Source organism: Elgaria multicarinata, chromosome 19, assembly GCF_023053635.1.
Source record: "Elgaria multicarinata webbii isolate HBS135686 ecotype San Diego chromosome 19, rElgMul1.1.pri, whole genome shotgun sequence".
Classification (NCBI taxonomy): domain Eukaryota; kingdom Metazoa; phylum Chordata; class Lepidosauria; order Squamata; family Anguidae; genus Elgaria; species Elgaria multicarinata.
Genome location: NC_086189.1, coordinates 19,337,922 through 19,355,610, shown reverse-complemented (window position 1 = coordinate 19,355,610; position 17,689 = coordinate 19,337,922). Strand labels below are relative to the sequence as shown.

Sequence of the window (17,689 nt, the reverse complement as noted above, 5' to 3'; positions counted from 1 at the left end):
TCACGCAGGATCCGCCGCCGTGGGCCGACAGACGCCCGCAACCGCTTCCCAGAATGCCTAGTGGCCGTCCCGGCAACGGGCATCTCTTCCAACGTCTTCCTTTTGTTTGATCTTGGCAGTTCGTACGTGGGGATGAGAACGCCAGTCTGCTCGTGAAGGCCCGCGTCTCAGCCCTGTTGTCACGGAGGCACCTCCAAGCTACGGCCAAAGGAGGGACAAGAGGCAGGGCGCAGGCTGCTCCCCCTCCCCAGTTTTCTCCAAGGTGAAGGGGCGCAGAAGGGAGGAGGCGCTCCTGGGAACGCTTAGAGCATCGCGGTTCGGTTCTTGGTTGGGTGACGCTCTGAGCCCCGCCCCGTCCCCTGCGCTGATGTCTTAGCTGGAGCTAGGTCTCTGTTGCTGATCCGGCGGCTGTTCCTCAACGTGCTCTTCCTCTTCCTCCTCCTCCTCTTCCCCCTCCTCCTGTGCTGAGGCCAGGTCCACCCTCTGCTCATCCATGCGCTTGGCTTGGACACGCTGGATGAGGCTGAAGAAGTCCTCGTCTGGCACGGTGGGGCCCCGGGGGACGGAGTTGGGCGGAGCGCAACGCTGGTCATCGATTCGGGATGACTGCAGAGGAGCACAAGGGGAAAAAGAGGAGAGTAAACATTCTGGGGAGGAGGGGGAGGTCACTAAAATGAGTGAAAGGGAGCAGAGAGAGAGAGAGAGATGGCATTCAGATTGATTCCTGGAAAGGTTGCTAGTGCAGAGGTCTCCAAACATTTTGGGCCAGACGGCACATTTGGAATGTTGAGAGAACGTCGTGGGTGCTCTCACAAAATGGCTGCCATGGCCGGTAACATGCAGAGCTGCCCCGATTCCCAGAAGGCAAACAGGTGAAGCTAAAAGCAAACGACTTGTCCAAGAATCTAAGCTAAACGTAGGCAAGCTTTTGGGGCCCTGGAAGCATTCCGGTGATTTGAGAACATGTCATGGGCACCCCCACAAAATGGCTGCCATGGAAAGCGTGGCAACGGACACGTCACCTGCCTGAAAGACCGAGTCTAAGGCAGAGGCAGTGCCCCAAATGCCGAGCCCTGGATGCTCTTGGCGTCTCTGCACTTCCCCTGGAATTTGAGCTCCAGGGATCCCGAGAGTTTCACCGTGGGATGGGGAAATGTGGCAAGCGACCGGCCGGCGGCCGAGGCGATACCTGGCATTTCATGAGCATGTTGAAGAACTCGTCGCCCGGCTCCTGAGCGTCGCCCTCCATGCGCAGGTGGCCCAAGTTGTTGTGGGTGATGCGGAGGCCGGGCAGGTTGCCCACACTGGCCCGCTGGTCGTCCAGCCGCCGGCTCTGAGAACTGGCAATGAGGTCGAAGAGCTCTTCGGTCTGGGGGGAGGCCATGGACGAGGACTGAGCTGGGGGAGAAGAGAGAGGCAGTGAGGGCCCAGCCAGGGCCGGGCTTTGGAGCTCCCTCCCCTCCTCCACCTGGCGGAGCGCTGCCCTTTGACGCCCATTCACCACTTGGCCTCCTGGGAAATGAGTGTTCTGTGACCAGCCGTGACCACCACGGCAGCCATCTTGTGAGAGTGCCCACAACCCCAAATCCCCCCTCACAAATCCAAATGTGCCCACCCACCCCAAAAGGTTGGCGACCTTGTTTGTGTTGAAAGGGATTCTGGGGCGCTCCGTCACACTTTGCAGGAGCCCAGCCTCATGCTGCTCTCAAGCTGCTTTTTTCATGGGGTGGGATGGGGGGGGGGACTTTGTAGTTCTGGGCCCCTGTCCTCTGCCTAATCTAACCGATCAGCTGGAAGCAAGTGGAGACCATCCACAGATGCTCCTTCATCAGGAGCAGACTTCGTCTCTGGAAAGAAGCGAGACCGGTCCCTCGTGCTATTTTTAGGAGAGAAAAGGCCCCTGCTGCCTCGGAGGCCCATCCGCCCTCCTTGTCATAACACAGCCTGACCTTTTCAACGTCTCCTCATGCCCGCTTCGCAGGCGCGCTGTTCCCTTGGCGGTTCCCCTCCATCTCTTGCGTCAGGGCTTTTGTCGCCGTGCCAGAAAGCTCTCCCCGTTGTGTCCCTTTATCCCCCACCAGGCAGGCGCGCACAGATTTTGTTTTAAGGAAAAGGTGGGTATTCACATTTACTGGGAGGAAAATCCACGTATTCCTCTTCCGGCAGGTGGATGCTTCCAGTTTGTCGCGTCCGTGTGCCAGTTATCAAACCCTTTATTTTAATTGATCGATTAAAAACGTTTCCGAAGAGGCTTAGGAAAATGAATAATGAGACAAGCCCTGCCCTCAGGTTTCCAATTTAAAAGTCACGACACGAAGAAGACTCTTTCAAAATGACGTTATGACTTCCAACAGCATCTATGCCTTAGTTAAACCATGGTTAGACTACTGCAATGCGCTCGCTTTAAGAGCGTCCGGAGGCGTCAATCGGTGCAAAATGAAACCGTGGACGGTATCGTGATCGCAACACCCCGGCATTGAAAGAACTGCTCCATTGGCCCATTTTAGGTTAACTGTGGGTTGTTTAATTAACCTACAGTGCCTGGGTTGGCTATCATGTAGCAACACCAAATCGGGGGTTCAATATTCAAACTGGCCATGAAATGCACCCAGCACACACCGTTAATTAACCCACAATTTGTCACGTTATGTGGGAACCTGGTCATTGTAGCGCCCGAAAACAGCCCGGCAAACTTACAGAGTCTCTCCTCCAAGGCAGGCACAGGCGTGGCAGCAGCATCCTCGGACTCCTTTTGGGTCTCCTCCAAAGTACAGCGCTGGTCGTCCATTCGGTTGCTCTGGAATTTGCTCAGTAGGTCAAAAAAACACTCTTCGTCTGAAGGGGCTCGCTTGATTTTCTGCAAATGATAATGTTAATAATTAGAGTTTTCTATTCTTGATTTTCTATTCTATTAAGAGCATATAATTAAATATAATAGACAAGATCAGAACCGGACTGTTACATCTCCCTTCCCCCATCCATCCCATGGCTCTGATCTTTTTTAAAAAAACCATGAAATGCCTGCTATCGAGTCCTAATTTCGAATGTATAAAACAGCTGCTCTTGGGACCAGTTTGACTAATTACTTAAATAATTGCCTACAATAAAAACCCTTTCAAAGGTCTTTTGCATCAGTAGAAGCGGCCCACGGAAACCTGAGACTGTAACTCTTAGCAAATTGGAAGAAGTTTTACTGGCGGGTTTTAATTGGGAGACGGGCTACATCCCACTTCAAGAACTTTTACATCAACCTGACGGTTGCAACCCTGTTTTTTTTAATTGAAGCTTTAATGATTATTATTTTAAAAAAAGGTACTTAAGGCATAGCAATGTTGCTACTTAGGAAATATTTCATAAAAGAAGCAATCCAGAGTGAAAAGAGCTGAGGGACAGTCCATGCTCCTGGAATCTGCGAAAAGTGGGAAGTCCTGAAGTCCTGGTCTCTTTGAGGGGGCGGGGCATGAAATCACCTGGGCACCGTGCCCTGGTGCAGTTGAACAGCGATGGCTGAAGCTCTGTTCTGCTCTGGGAGGTTTTAATCTCCACTTGCTTATTTCAACATGAGGGCTGTGCTGATATTGCCAAGGCCCCGCCCACCAGTTCCCCATGGCCACGCCCCCAACCCATGCCCCACCCCTTTCCAGAGGAAGCAGGGAGCTACAACCAAGATTTTTGCTTAAAAAGACATTTGTGGTGCATCAAGAGACTCCTGCCCATCAGGCCAAAATTCTGGGGTTGGATCCAGGATCTGCCCTCAGCAAGAACTCACAGACAATCCCTCCGGCTAATTTTTGGAGATCCCCCACACACACCACAGATCTCCCCTATTCAGCAGGCTGTGATGTTTTCAGGGATGAATGGGTTGCTGTGGGAAGGAGTTGGGTTGGAGAGGGCCCACTTCTGTCCGCGCAGTTGATCTGGCGCAATCCTGGATCCAACCCATGAAGAATTTCAAGGAACGCCCAAAGTCTCATCAATGACACTCGTTTTCGTAACACTTCTTGAAGCGCTTAAAAGTGCTTCCGACATGGCCCATATTTCAAAGTGGACGAAGATGCTGTGCAAAATCAGAACCAGGCACGTGTCGGCTGCCCCCAGTAATCCTCATAATGACCCTGTAAGGTAGGTCAGTAATGTTATCCCCACCTTGGGGCAGAGACACAGCTTTGCCGAAGGCCTCCCATGAGCGAGGTTTGAATGGGAGACTTCCCAGCTCACACTTTTTAGCCGTTTGAGTTCTTGTAGGTTGGTCAAACTTCCTGAACCTGGAACCTTCCAGATTTAATGGACTACAAATCACTTCCTTCCGTCCAGCACGTCTAACACTTCTGGAGGTTACGAGGTTCAAACAAAAGAAGAGCCCTGCTGGGTCAGACGAAGGGTTCATCTCGTCCGGCGTTCTGTTCACGCAGCAGCCCAAAAGCAGGACATGAGCACGAAAGCACCCTCCTACCCATGTTCCCCAGGAACTAGTGCACATAGGCACACTGCCTGTGCTACTGGAGGCAGCACATAGCCATCAGGACTAGTAGTTATTGATAGCCTTCTCCTCCAGGAATTGGTCCAATCCCTTTTTTAAAGCTCTCCAAATTGGTGGCCATCACTCCATCTTGTGGAAGTGAATTCCATAGTTTAACTCTGAGCTGTGGAAAGAAGTCCTTTTTCTGTCCTGAAGCTCACAAACTCACTGGCTGGCTGCCTGTTAACAACTGAGCCAGGTACAAGGTGATGTTCATATAAAGCCCTAAACAACTTGGGACCAGGATACCTAGCAGACCGCCTTCCCTTATATACACCCGGACGACAGCTACGATCCACAGAGGAGGTCTTGCCGGCCATTCTGAAATGAACGGAATGTCGCCATAAAGAACCTCGGCGGGGCCTTCTCTGTAGCGGCACCCACCCTCTGGAAAACTCTCCCTCATGCGGTTCGGGAGGCGAAAAATGTTACTCTTTAAATGCCCCCTGGAGACACATCTTTTCACATGGGCTTTCCCTGTGCTGTAACCACTGCTGGGTTTATTTTGGTTGTAAATGGTATTTTGGGTTAACTTTTAAGAGCTTATTATGATGTTCTGACTTGCTGTACTTTATAGTTTTAATTGGGAACTGCCCAGAAAGCCTTGGCTATTGGGCAGTATAAAAAGGTAATAAATAAATAAAATAATGGAAGAAACAACCAAGCCCCAGAAGGAAGGGGAAAGTCCTTTGAGGGACGGGGGCATCTCAAACACCTGCAAAGGCTTCTGAGTCTTAAAAGGAGCCTTCACCCCCCCCCCCTTTCCAGGGCTGTATTTGGGGAATCAAAGCATCTCTTTCTAAGCAGCTCACCTTTTCCCCATGACTACCTTGGCGATATCCGTATGGCTTGGGCTGTAGGTTCCCTTGTTCCATCCTGAGCTCACTGCTAAAAACAGGCGAATACAGTCACCGCGCAATGCCACGAAATTATAGCTCTTTGGAGGCAAAACCGTCCCAGAAAGGGAGAGCTACGGTAAATGAGCCCTTTTCCTCAGACGCCAGTATTATTTTTATCCAGGCCTGCCTGCACAAAGGACTCGCCGTTCCGGAGAGGTGGGGACGATTCCGCCTGCTGCTACCGGAGAGGGAACAGCGGGGGCTGAGCGCCTCCAATGTCTGTGGGGCAGTGAACCTGCTCCGGGTTTCAGTCGGCACCAATCAGGACTCTCATGGAGCTAAACGAGGGACTTTGCACAGCAGTCGGAGAAGAACTCTTTGCCGGCCTCCACAGAGTTAATGCCACGGTTTGGTAAACGAGGGAAAAATAATTCATCTCCTTAGCAAAGTTGACGAGCGACGCACACGCTCGGCTTCTATTTAGGGCAGCATCAAAATTAGCAACGATCCGGGTGGCGCAATCCGGCCCTGAGCAGCCTCGGAGCTGATGGGGAGTGGAATTCAAAGAGAAAACAGAACTTTCTCCTTCTCACCCACCGAGTGGCCATCTGCTAATCCAGACGATTCCCCCAATCCCACAAAAGCACACGCGGCGGCGGCGGCGGCAGCGAGAAGCGCGTCGTGGGAGCCGAAACGGAAAGCGACGCTTACGGGTTCTGCCGCATCAGGTTGCGGGAGCCAAATTTGTACCCAGCGAGGAGGATTGAAGCAGGTCTCTCTAAGCAACTGCTTCAACACACACGCACACAATTGGGCTGTCATAAATTAGGGTTGTAAAACCAGACACTTTCATTTTTGGCTCAGGCATGCAAATTGAATGTGGGAATGATATGGAAATTCTCAAGCAAGGAGGGGATTGTCACACCCCACACCCCGCCGAACCCTTCATGACTTCTGGAATAAAGAGCAAAACTGCACGTTATGCATCATGTGGCAGAATTTGGACTGTAGCTGAGGGTATATAACCCCATTCCTGACTTTGTCTGACCCTGCTCCTGAGTCAGTCTGATTCGGCAACAGTTAGCCACGCCTTGGGTACATCGCGGATAGATTACTACAATGCTCTCTATGTGGGGCTGCCCTTGAAGAGGCTCCAGAAGCTTGAATTGGTGCAAAATGCAGCAGCTCAGCTGCTGTTCAGTGAACAGTATCATGATCATATCACACCAATACAGGAAGATCTCTATGGGTTGCCAATTGCTTTCCAGACTCAAGCACGGCGTTGGCGTTAACCTTTCAAGTTCTAAATGGCTCGGGGCCCAGCTATTCGAGGGACCGGCTATCTTGGAATGGACCTGCTCAGCTACTGAGAACATTAGGAAAGGCCCTGTGGAAGATGCTCTTGGTTGTCGCGGAAGGCGGGTAAAGAAACATCCTTCCAATTCGGCTTTTTGCATTGGTTGTTACGGTTTCTAAGGTTGTTTTTCAGGTTTTAGTCTGTTTTTCTTTGATTACGGTTTTTATTTTCCAATCTTAAACTGTCTTAGTTGGTTTAAGAAAGGTAGGATCGAAATACAATTATTCTTAAATTTAAATACTCGCCAATGCAAGATGTTCCTTTCATGTAGCAAGCTAGCTCATCAGGGAAGAAGGTATAATGGAGGCATCTCCCTGAAGCACTCATTTTCTACATATAGGGAGTCTTTCTTGTCTTTTTCTTGTCTTTTTTTTTTTAAAAAAAAATCTGATAGCTCCTTCCTACCCAATGATCTTTGTACTTTGAAAAAGCTGAGAGACCTTGGTAAATTTTAAGGAACAGACGGGCTGCTGCTGCAGTTGTAAATGTCTGTGGCTTCAGAAAGGAGAGCCAAGGCTCTGTTTTGACAGCTCATTCAAATTTATTTGGCTATTATCGCACACGACCTGGAGGTTACGCTACTATTGTAAGGAGCAGAACCTGTTTTGTGGGTGCCGTTACCTCCGCAGATTTTGTATGCAAACAATGAAAAGGTCATGTAAGAAAATGGGCTCTCTGTGATAAAGGGAACCTTCCCGTGTTGCCTAAGGCAACTTCCTCTAATATTATTAGTTATTTCCATCATTAATTGAACAAACGCCTTTTATGTGGCCAGGCTGGGAGGTTCTGGGCAGCCATTTAAAACATGTGTTTTAAGCTCTCTGTGTGCTTACACCCGCTCCTCTGCGACCCCAAGAACTGGAAATGATGCATGCATAGCGCTGAGCCAGAAGGGACCCTGTTGGGGCAGGGGGCCCTGGCAGGGGCCTGGCCAGGCCAACCCTCCATGCCGGCCCTGTGCCCAGCTCTGCCAGTGAGAACACCGCACAGCGAAAAGTCACTCTTGGGCATCTCCACCAAAACCGTGCCAGCCAGACGCGTCCGTCAGCGACGTCACTGTCACCTTCCCAGCTTTCCGGCTTCTGCAAACGTTTCTTCTGTCATCGTCTGACTGGAGCCTCTTGGGCGGCAGAATCCCGAAAACACATCCCCATGGCAGCTGAGGGTGCTGCGACCTCCACGTCCCGTGCTCTGCTTTCCTCCACGGAGGCGAAGGACTGGGTCTCAAAGGTGCTGATGGAGCCATGACCTTCGCCCACATGCAAGTTGCCCTTGAAGACTGTTTAGATTCCACACCTGCCTCTTGATGGGGGTGAGCTGCCAGGAGCATATCCTACGAGTGCTTTAGGGGGCCGTGGCACCTGTGGGTGCTAAGGCCGGCTCTCTTGGCCCTTGCCAGCCTTTCCGGGTCTTTTTTTAAAAAAGATTTTCAGGACTATTTTCGTTTCACTGGGAGGCTGCCATGCCACAAAGTGAGTTTCTGCCGTCCAGCACCATCCAAATTTGGGTCCTGAAAAATGCTTTTGTGTTTTGGATCTCAGACTGCCCGTCTCAGCCCCCGACCTAGATTCTTGGCAAGTGATTTTTCTTCTAGCCTTGCCGGCTTGCCTCCTGGGAGATGAGTGTTCTCTGACTGGCCATGCCCCCTGCCTCATGGCAGCCATTTTGTGAATGTGCAAGCCCCACCCCCAGGGCAGACATGTTGTGAGTGTGCCCATGATACTCTCTCAAAATTCCAAAAATACCCACCGACCCAAAAACGGGGGGCCCAGGCCTAGAGTGACCCGGGCCCATCGCCCTGCCTTTTGTCAACTCTAGAATCGTCTCAGGGTGCCCTCGTGGCTGTACAGCGGGTCCAGGCGCTCCTTCCCCAGGCTTCACAAGGTCGAAACTCAGGACATGGGCTGCACTTCCTGTTGCTGCTCAGACATGCCGGCTCTTTTGGCATGTTCAGTTTGCGCTGTTCACTGTTTTTTGGGGTTGTTCTTGTAGCAAGTGGGGAGGGTTAACCTGTCCCTCTGCGGCTGCAGTGCTCACTCGAAAAGCACCCCTGTTCGCACCGATGGACTCTCAATGGCTCTTGAGAAGAAATCCAGGGCCCTGGGAAAATAGATCCAGGGCACACACCCCGTGGACCCAGGTCTAACAACGCCCCTTAGTGAAAGTAGAAACTGGCTTTCATAGAATCATAGAATAGCAGAGTGGGAAGGGGCCTACAAGGCCATCGAGTCCAACCCCCTGCTCAATGCAGGAATTCACCTTAAAGCATCCCTTAACAGATGGTTGTCTTTCGAAAGCTCCGTTTAAAAAAAGAAAAGAAAAATCTTTAAGCATGTCATGAAAATAAGCACACTTTTTCCACTGGGCTTTTTCTCCCTGGCTAGTTCTGATAAAACCGCATGCCAGAGATAGTTAAAGAGCCTTCTTGAATATACAGCTTCCCTCCTTCAGAGACATCACCTGCTGGTTATAAATACCCTTTCCTGGCAGAAATGGTCCCTCCCCACAGGCACACACACAAACACGTAGCCTCCTGCTGCCCCCACAACATTTTAAAGTTAGCTCTCTGCCTTATGTTGCCGGAAGATAGAAGAAAATGAAGCAAAAGGAGTTGGACAGAAAGCTTGGGGGTATGTGGCTTTGCCTGTCCTGAACAGGGAGGAGGAGGAGGAGGAGGAGGAGGAGGAGGAGGAGGAGGAGACACCAGTCTTTCCTTCTAAATAGCTTTATAATCCCATAGTGTAGGATTATCCAGTCCAACTCTCCTAAGATTCTCTAAAATCCAGTCCAACCTTCTAACCACTACACCACACTGAATTATAAGGACTTGTGTGTTTGCACGGAGCACACAGCAGCACCTCCGGTCCATGAGGACCAGCACCACTTGGCATTTGGGATGAAGGATATGTTCTGCCCTCCCACTCCACTCCACTTCACATTGGTGGTGTACTTTCCTGGTTGTGATGAGTAGCCGCTGCGCGCTGCCTGGGAAGAAGCCAAAGGCTGTGGTGGCCCAAGACATGAAGGTGGTTAAGGGGGGGGGGGCTAAACTGCCCCCCCAACCAGATGTCCCCCAGGGGCCCCCAGGAATCCGCCAAAATAAGGAGACCGCGTGGATTGTCCGCTGCACCAAGAGTTTGCTCTGTCAATGCACTAAAGCAACCTTTGACCCAGCAGCCTCCAGATGGGGGGTTGGACTATAGATCCCATCCTCCAGTGTGATGGGAGTTGAAGTCCACCCCCTCCGGAGGCCGTCGAGTTGGGGAAAGGCGAGACTCAACACGAAAGAAGCCCAGAGATTTGGACCGCCCCGCTCCGTCAGGCCACGGAGTAATTTGTGGCGCACTGAGTTTCACCAGCTGAACTTTGCTTTCTGCCTGACTTGTTATGGGGGGTGGGGGGTGGGGAAACACACCACCCGAAATGCTCCCGCCACAGGGTCACAGACGGGAAAGCAGGACGTCTTGGGAATCTCCGCCAATTGCCCCCGCTGGGCTGATGGGATTTGTTGGCCTCTTAACAGGGGCAGGGGAGGGGGGGCAGTTCCCCTTCTCCAGGGCAACGCTGCGCAGTCTGGTTCACCGGCAGGGGAAATCTTCCCTGGGTTTCGGCCTCAAAGCCAAGCCCAATTGCCCTCCTCGCCGTCACCACCTGCCCTTCTGGGGCAAGATGCCTGGGCTGTTCTCGCCCTTTGGGGAAGAAAGGAAGGGAAGGGCTGTCGCTCCGGGGCAGGGCCCCTGCTTTGCAGACAAAAGGCCCCAGGTACGACCCCTCCCATCTTCAGGTAGGGCTTGGAAGGAATCCTGCGTGAAACCCAGGCGAGGCACAGCTGCCAGTCCGTGTCGACAATACTAGACTAGAAGGAACAACGGTTTTACATCACGGAAAGCAGCTTCCTGCGTTCCTGTTTTATTCAGGATCATAAGGACTAGAAACGCCGCTTTGTTTTTAGGGGAAGGGGCAACGGCTTAGTGGCAGAGTCCCTGCTGTGCAGGCAGGCAGGGATGGAAATATTCCTGCCTGGAACCCCGGTGAGCAACTGCTGCCGGTCAGTGTGGACAACGCTGGGTTGGAGGGCAGCTTCAGCAAGTCGCTCTGCACGTGGTCAGAGGCTTGCATCTTGGGGAGGGGGCCACGGCTCCTATCCTGAAGTCAGGATCCAAGAGTAGAAGAGCCCAGCCTGGATGGAAAGGTTTTTGGTTTGGGTCGGTGGGGGCGACCCTGCAACCCCTCCCCCCCATACACAGTTCCAACCCTGACTCCCGAAGCACCTGCAAGGGGAGCCCCCCGCTCCGCTCCCCCCCCCCTAGAATATCCCTCCGAGAGAGGAAGGACCCCGGAGAGGCGCAGCGCTGCTACTTACAGACCTCTCCGGGGCTCTCGCATCCCGGGCGCGGCGGCGGCGGCGACTCCAGACGGCGCTCTCTGCCGCTGCTCCTGCTGCCGCTGCCGGAGCGCAGGAGGAGGCGGCGCTTGCTGAGCCCTGGGCGGGGGAAAGGCGTGCACGCCGCCCCCTCCTTGCTCCGGCTCCGCAGAGGACGCGCACCTTTGAGCCGCAGCAGCGGCGACACGTGTCTGTTGCGCGTGGGGACGCGACCCAGCGCAGCGGCAACGGTAGCAGCTGCCCCTCGGACAGGACTTATTTGCTCGTCCCCTTCCCAAGACCTTCCAGTTTGGGGGGGGTTCGTTTTTCTGCCCCTCGCTTCTTATTCAGCCACTGGCACCAGCCCTTATTAAGAGTAATACGTCTGGGACTACACCTCCAGTCATCCCCCAGCCAGCCCTGTTCTAAAAAAAATTGGAGGGCAGAAATCAGCCTCTTTCAACCTGAAGTCTTCTGGACGCGTGGGACTGCCATGCCCATCATCCCCCAGGCTAGGGGATGATGGGTTTGGTCGTCCCACACATCCGGAGGACTTCAGGTTGGAAGAGGCTGAGAGGAATGGATGAAGAATGTGAGATAAATTAGGCTAAGAGTCAGGGACTGGCCCAAAGTCACCGGGTGAGTTTCGTGACCAAGAGCAGCAAAGAACCCGGATCTCTGTAAACTTGGACCAAAACTCTAACCACGGCACCATCCGTCCCCTGCTCTCAAGGGTTGTGATCGATCGATCAAGCTAGATACATAGATATCTGTTTTTGCCCTCTATCATGGACGGACAACTTGACTTCTGATCAGTGGTCAACCACAGCCAGGCTTTGGAGCCAACGTCCAGGGCAAATTACCACCCAGAGAGCGGCAGGCTGCATTTGATTCCTGCAGTCACGAAGGTTGCTTTGATTTAAGTGAACTGAAATGCAAAACCGCTCACGCTCACAGAGCCGGTTTCATCAAGGTTGGCAAAACCTCTAATCCTACCGTTAGAGGGGCGAGAAAGAGAAACGGAAGAGGTGGCGGCACAACCGAAGTCGGACAGGTGGCCATCTGGAGACGACTCACTGCAAGGTCTAAAATGACCCACTGCTTGCAGGGTCTTAGGTTCGAATCTCGTGCGGCAGTGGTTCGAAACGAAAGAGGTCCGGCAAAAACGCACCGGCATCCTGCAAGTGTTTGCTTGTTTTAACTTCACCAGAAACACAGAGATTGAGCCAGAGCCAGGCGGAGGAGAGGAGCTGGGCTGCCGTGGGCTGTGAGCCAGTAGCCTCGTCAGAAGATGAAACTCTGTTAATGGCCAAAGCTGCACTAAGACAGAAGCGTGGAGAGGCGAGGCCATTTGGCTCAGAGGGTGGCTGCTTGCTCCCTGCCAATGTTCAAGGGCAAACGGAAGTCTTGAAGCTGGACCAATTTAAGAACATCTCCGTCTCGCCTTGCATTCGGTTCCCACAATGACCAACCACTCACCCACGGGGAAACCCCAAGCAGGACTGGAGTGCAACAGCATCCTCTCACCCATGTTCCCCAGCAACTGGTTAACACAGGCACACTGTCAATGATCCTGGAGGTAGCCTGTAGCCATCAGGGCTAGTAGCCGTTGGTTGCCTTCTCCCCCAATTTGTCCAGTCGCTTTTTAAAGCGACTTCTTGCAGCAGTGAATTCCATTGTTTAACTCTGTGCTGTTTGTCATAGTACTTATTATTTACTTATTTTTGACCTTGATCATCATCTGCAGGAACCCAGGGCGGCGTACCCAACATTAAAAAACAAACAAACACATCCAATATAAAAACCATACAATTGCACACTAAAAAATCACAACAAAAAAACCCCCAAAACAACTCTTCAACCGGCAAGTCAAACAAAAATGCAACAATTGATTCAATTTAAAAACACCTAATGTGCTTTTAAATTGAATCAATTGTTGCACCATGTTGGAGGGCACCGGGGTTGGGGAAGGCTTTATTACAGCCGGGCATCACCAGGGTGGAAAAAACCCCACACAGAAGACAGTTCCGTGATCTTGGGAGGATTTGTCAGGTCCTAACTAAATGAAATGGGAGCAGGGAATGGAGGCGGCCAGGGCTGGAAGAAGAAGGTGGCGCTGACGCACGCCACAAACCTCCTTGCAAGGGGCTGCCTGAGCGTCTGCCTGCAGCACCCAAGAGGCCGAGCACCCTCAGCGAGGGAGAGAAGCAATCGTTTTTGTAGATTAGCTGGAGTTGATTACTTTGGGGAGAATTAAAAATAGCAGCCAGCGAGAGTGTGAATTGGGGTGGGAGGGAAGGCCGTGAGCACCCAAGAGCTCCAGATATTCTCTCTCTCTCTCTCTCTACTATTTCCTAAAAGCCATCTTTAATGTTTGGTGTGGTCTTGCTTAGTGTGTCTCTTGCCTGGCTGTACGGACAGCAGTCCAACAGGAGCACCAGGGACAGGACCGGCACCAAGCGTCGGCATGGTTGGGCAGCTGCTGAGGACCCACACCCCAGCAGGGGCCCACTGTCAAGCGCCCCCTGGAGCTGCTCCCCCTCGCAATCTGCTCATTCACCTGCCTCCCGCTCTGGCCCAGGCAATGGAGGTGCTGAGGAGGAGGAGGAGCAGGAGACGCCGCGGCCTCCTGGCTCCCTGGCTCTCTGCTTGCTGACAAGGAAGTGGGAACGATGGCGAGAAATTCCAAATGTGCCCCCAAAAGGTTGGGGGACCCCGAAACATCCACTTTTCTCTGGCAGCCCAGAGCACAACAGCTCCGCAGCCCTGTTTGAAAGCGTGATGCCAGCATCCAGGGCTCACTAACAGGCTTTCATTTCTGCAAGATCCGACGGCCGAGAAGGAACCGTCGCTACGGAACGGCTCACGATCGGGCCGGTGCCTCGAAGGAAACCTCAAAACGCCAACCCCCATATATCACCCTCTGGCCCCAAGGAAGCGCCTTTCTTCCCATGTCAAGACGAGCACCCAGCTCTACCGTGGGCTCTCATTGCAGGAGACAGGCCCAGAGGAAGCAACGTGCAGCCAGAGAAAAGGCCTCACGTGCTGTTAGCGGCTGTGTCTGCGAGCCGCACAAATCCGTCGAGGAAAAGGGTAACCTTGCAGAAGCAGCGGCGGGCCTAGAGGGGCAGAAAGCCTCAGCAGAACGAGAGGAGGTCTAAATTTAGCCGATCATCGTTTACGATCCAGGGCTGTAGCAATCCGGAAGTGAAATGGGGCCGCAAAAGTCAGAGACTCCCCAGATAGGCAGGAAATATTAATTTCTAAATTGAAAAGAGAAAGATAAGGGAGGGTGATGGCCTGTTTAAACCCTTAACAGCTGACAGTATCTTGCAGCTGGGAAGAACACCCCAAAACTTCACGTTGGAAGAACGTCACCAGTGGGACATCTACGCTGGCAGAGATTTCCACGGGAATACCGGGGCCCTCCAAAAGACGTTTCCCTACCCACAAGACTCTCGCTCTTCCGACGGCACAGCATGTACACCGCTTTCAATGGCAGCGGTGGGCAGAAAGTAGATCTCCAGATGTGTTGGCCAAGGTCAAAGAAAACTAGAGAAGCTCCAAATGGACCCGAGAAAGAAAGAGGCTAAAGTCTCAGGATGTTGACGGGGGGGAAAAGGTTTTATTTCTTGAAATAGTCCAATGTCTTCTGTCCCTTTATTATCTATTTGGCCCCTCTTCCGGGGCTAAATTTCTCAGAATTCCCTGCAGAGAGGTCTGAAAAAAACGTTTCCAAGGACATCTTCCGCTTGCAAGGATTCGTGGTAGGATGTAACAAAACATACACACAGAGAGGTAGGAGCAAAATACATCAACCATGGAGATTTCCCCAGGTACCCGGTGGTACTTAAAATCCCAGTGTTGAAGATTTAGGATCCACCCTTGACTTGGAAATCCCGACCCATGGCGAAAATTAAGCTGACTGAAGTCAGCCAAGGTGCGATCCTATGCATGTTTTAACAGGAAAAACAACGTGTCCTACGATTCCCAGACTGCGACTTTTTATCTGTCTAAACATGCATAAGATTGTGCTTTCAGCAACTAACGCCACAGCTATGCTGGGGAAAGTGCACTGGGTCGCTATATGCTGCAAGGCCAGGTTTAAGTTTTTGGGACCTGTTTACCAAACCCTAAACAACTCAGGAGAAGGATACTCAAGAGGTCACCTGGTTCCCTACCAGCCTGCTCAGATGCTGCGTGCATCAAGAGGTATCCTCCTGCTATTACCCAAGATTTCAGAAGTCTCGTCCATCAGGGCTCAGAACAGGGCCTTTAGTGCCAGAGCCCCACTCTCTGGAACTCCTGACCACTACGAATTAGGCAGGTGCCAAATCTTCTAGGTTTTCTGCACCTACTGGAAACAAGCATCCATAGGAAGGCTATCTTGTCCTCCCTAGGAAGATTTGGGGGTGTTTTTCTTGTACCTATCTGAGACATTTCTCTAACTTAAGTGATTCATAAATCTTGTTAAATAAAACAACACATAAAGTTTGGATGAATTCAGATCGTACTCCTAAAGGCACCTCATCGCAAGTGGAAACTTTTTGAACCTTCTTCCTGCCACGCCATGAAAGCTATTAGCGCTGTAGCTACGGCTGGCAAATTCTAATCCGTTTGCAAAGTTCATCCCAGTTTTGTTACTAACTATTTTGCAAGAAGCAGTGGTTCAACTCTGACGCCACAAAGTTTACCTATTTCCTCCTATTTCCCAGGCTCTCGTGAGGCTGGAAGCAGGTGCAACTTCATCTAAGGAAAGGTACGGGGTGCCCAGGTGCTGCTGCCTAACTTACTCTTTTTCTAAGCAGATTTTTTGATTTCCTAACCTTGGAGACAGCGGGCGAACAATTTTTAAAAGATTTCTAAAAAAAAAATCATTCTCAATAACTATTGCCCTGTTGCAATGGAGCTGTTCTGAAAATTAACAGGAGAAGGATGTAGGCTATTTTTAATTTCTTTTTAAAAAATACCATTAGAAGAGAGAGAGAGAGGGAGAGAGAGATGAATTTAATCAATATATTTTATTGGGGAATGGTGCTAGATTTTAGAAACAGCAAACAGGCGGTGCAGGAATGCCGCAGGAATAGCGAAATGGACAAGTGAAGAGTTCCAGACGCCCAGCGAAATCAAATATTTGGAGTTTTATGGACCGAGGACTGCCTTGGATATATTCCCTTTTATTCCTGCAATTCCTCTCCCTCGATGTGACAAGCTTCGGAGAACTAGCAAAGGCAACGCAATCCTTTTATCGTCTTGCAGCAAGCCCATCTTAGCTGCAATGTTAAATGGGGCAGGCCTTGCACAAAAGTTGGGAGCCACAATCAGCGGGCGGTGGAAAGAGGGCGTCGCAATCCAGAGCCTGATTGGTACCTCCGGTTAGCCAGATCTGGTCTGTTGCTTAGGGTTCCCAAACCTCTTCTGTAGAGGGTCTACAGGAGACAAGAGTGGTCTAGCGTCTTCCATGGATTCTCAGAGAGGGGAGGCTCCGGTTCTACCCCTCCCGTAGGACATCTGGAATGTATCAAAAGATCCACGCCTGCAAATTGTCATTGATGATAGAAACGGGTCCTCTCTTTCTATTGACTATAAATGGCCTTGCTTGAGAGAAGGTGGATGGCAATTTGTCATCTTCCTTTGGGCAGGGCCTTCGCCACAGAAGCAAAGGCTGTATGGACTTGGAGCGAAACAGTTTAAAGTTCAGCAAGATGGCAACCAAATTCCCTGCACTAAGGAAAGCTGAACGGAGCACCTTGGCCTAATTTCTCTTATATCAAATAGTTTGTTCATGGGGTGAGGGGGATTGCCTCTGAGCATGGCAAAACTCTTTTGCCAAGCCCTCGCTGGTTCCTGAGACCCTTTATCTTGTGCTAAACTTAAAATGCTTTCCTGCCTAGTGCAAATATTAAACGATGGTTTAAAGACACACACACACACACACACACACACACACACACCTTTTTCCGCAGTTGGTGAAAAATAACCAACAAATGCTGAAGACAACCAAAACTGCTAGAATTAAACCAACGAACCCTAATATGAATACAAAAGTCTTAAATAAATTTTATTACACACACACGCACACACATGTATGCTTTGGCATACACAGAGAGCTTCGGCTATTGGGCGGTATAAAAATGTAATAAATAAATAAATAAAATAAATAAATACATATTTATTTATTATTATTATTTTTATTGTATTTATATCCCACCTTTTTTCCTCCAAGGAACCCAAGGCTGTGTACATAATCCTCCTCCTCCTCTCCATCTTATCCTTACAACAACCCTGTGAGGTAGGCTGGGCTGTGACTGGCCCAAAGTCACCCAGTGAGCTTCCATGGCTGAGCAGGGACTAGAACCCAGATCTCCTGGCTCCAAGTCCAACACTCTAACCACTACACCACATATATATCCTACATGAAATAAGATCCAAACAGACACTGCCTAAATCAGTGGAATTCTGAGGGAGTGTCATGAGCACTCTCACAAAATGGCTGCCATGGTAAGCATGGCTGGCTACCGAACACCCATTTCCCAGAAGGCAAACTGGTGAGGCTAAGAGAAGGAGTAACGTGCCCAAGAATCTAAGGACGAGGCAGAGGTGGGTTCTGA

The 17,689-nt window shown here is 51.1% G+C and overlaps 1 protein-coding gene across 4 annotated transcripts in view; it reads right to left on the bottom strand.

Annotated features, from left to right (window-relative positions):
• GPSM1 (G protein signaling modulator 1) overlaps positions 1-17,689 on the bottom strand; it is a 57,647-nt gene continuing 39,958 nt past the window's right edge. For 2 of the 4 annotated variants that reach the window (XM_063144665.1, XM_063144666.1), the window contains 3 exons: positions 2,698-2,857; positions 1,190-1,398; positions 1-606 (listed from right to left, as the gene is read on the bottom strand). In XM_063144665.1, coding sequence (XP_063000735.1) covers positions 373-606; positions 1,190-1,398; positions 2,698-2,857 — 603 coding nt within the window. In that variant the 3' untranslated portion in view covers positions 1-372. Of the gene's footprint in view, positions 607-1,189; positions 1,399-2,697; positions 2,858-3,470; positions 3,534-11,078; positions 11,146-17,689 lie in introns of those variants that run through there. The other 2 variants (XM_063144667.1, XM_063144668.1) reach the window with 2 other exon arrangements.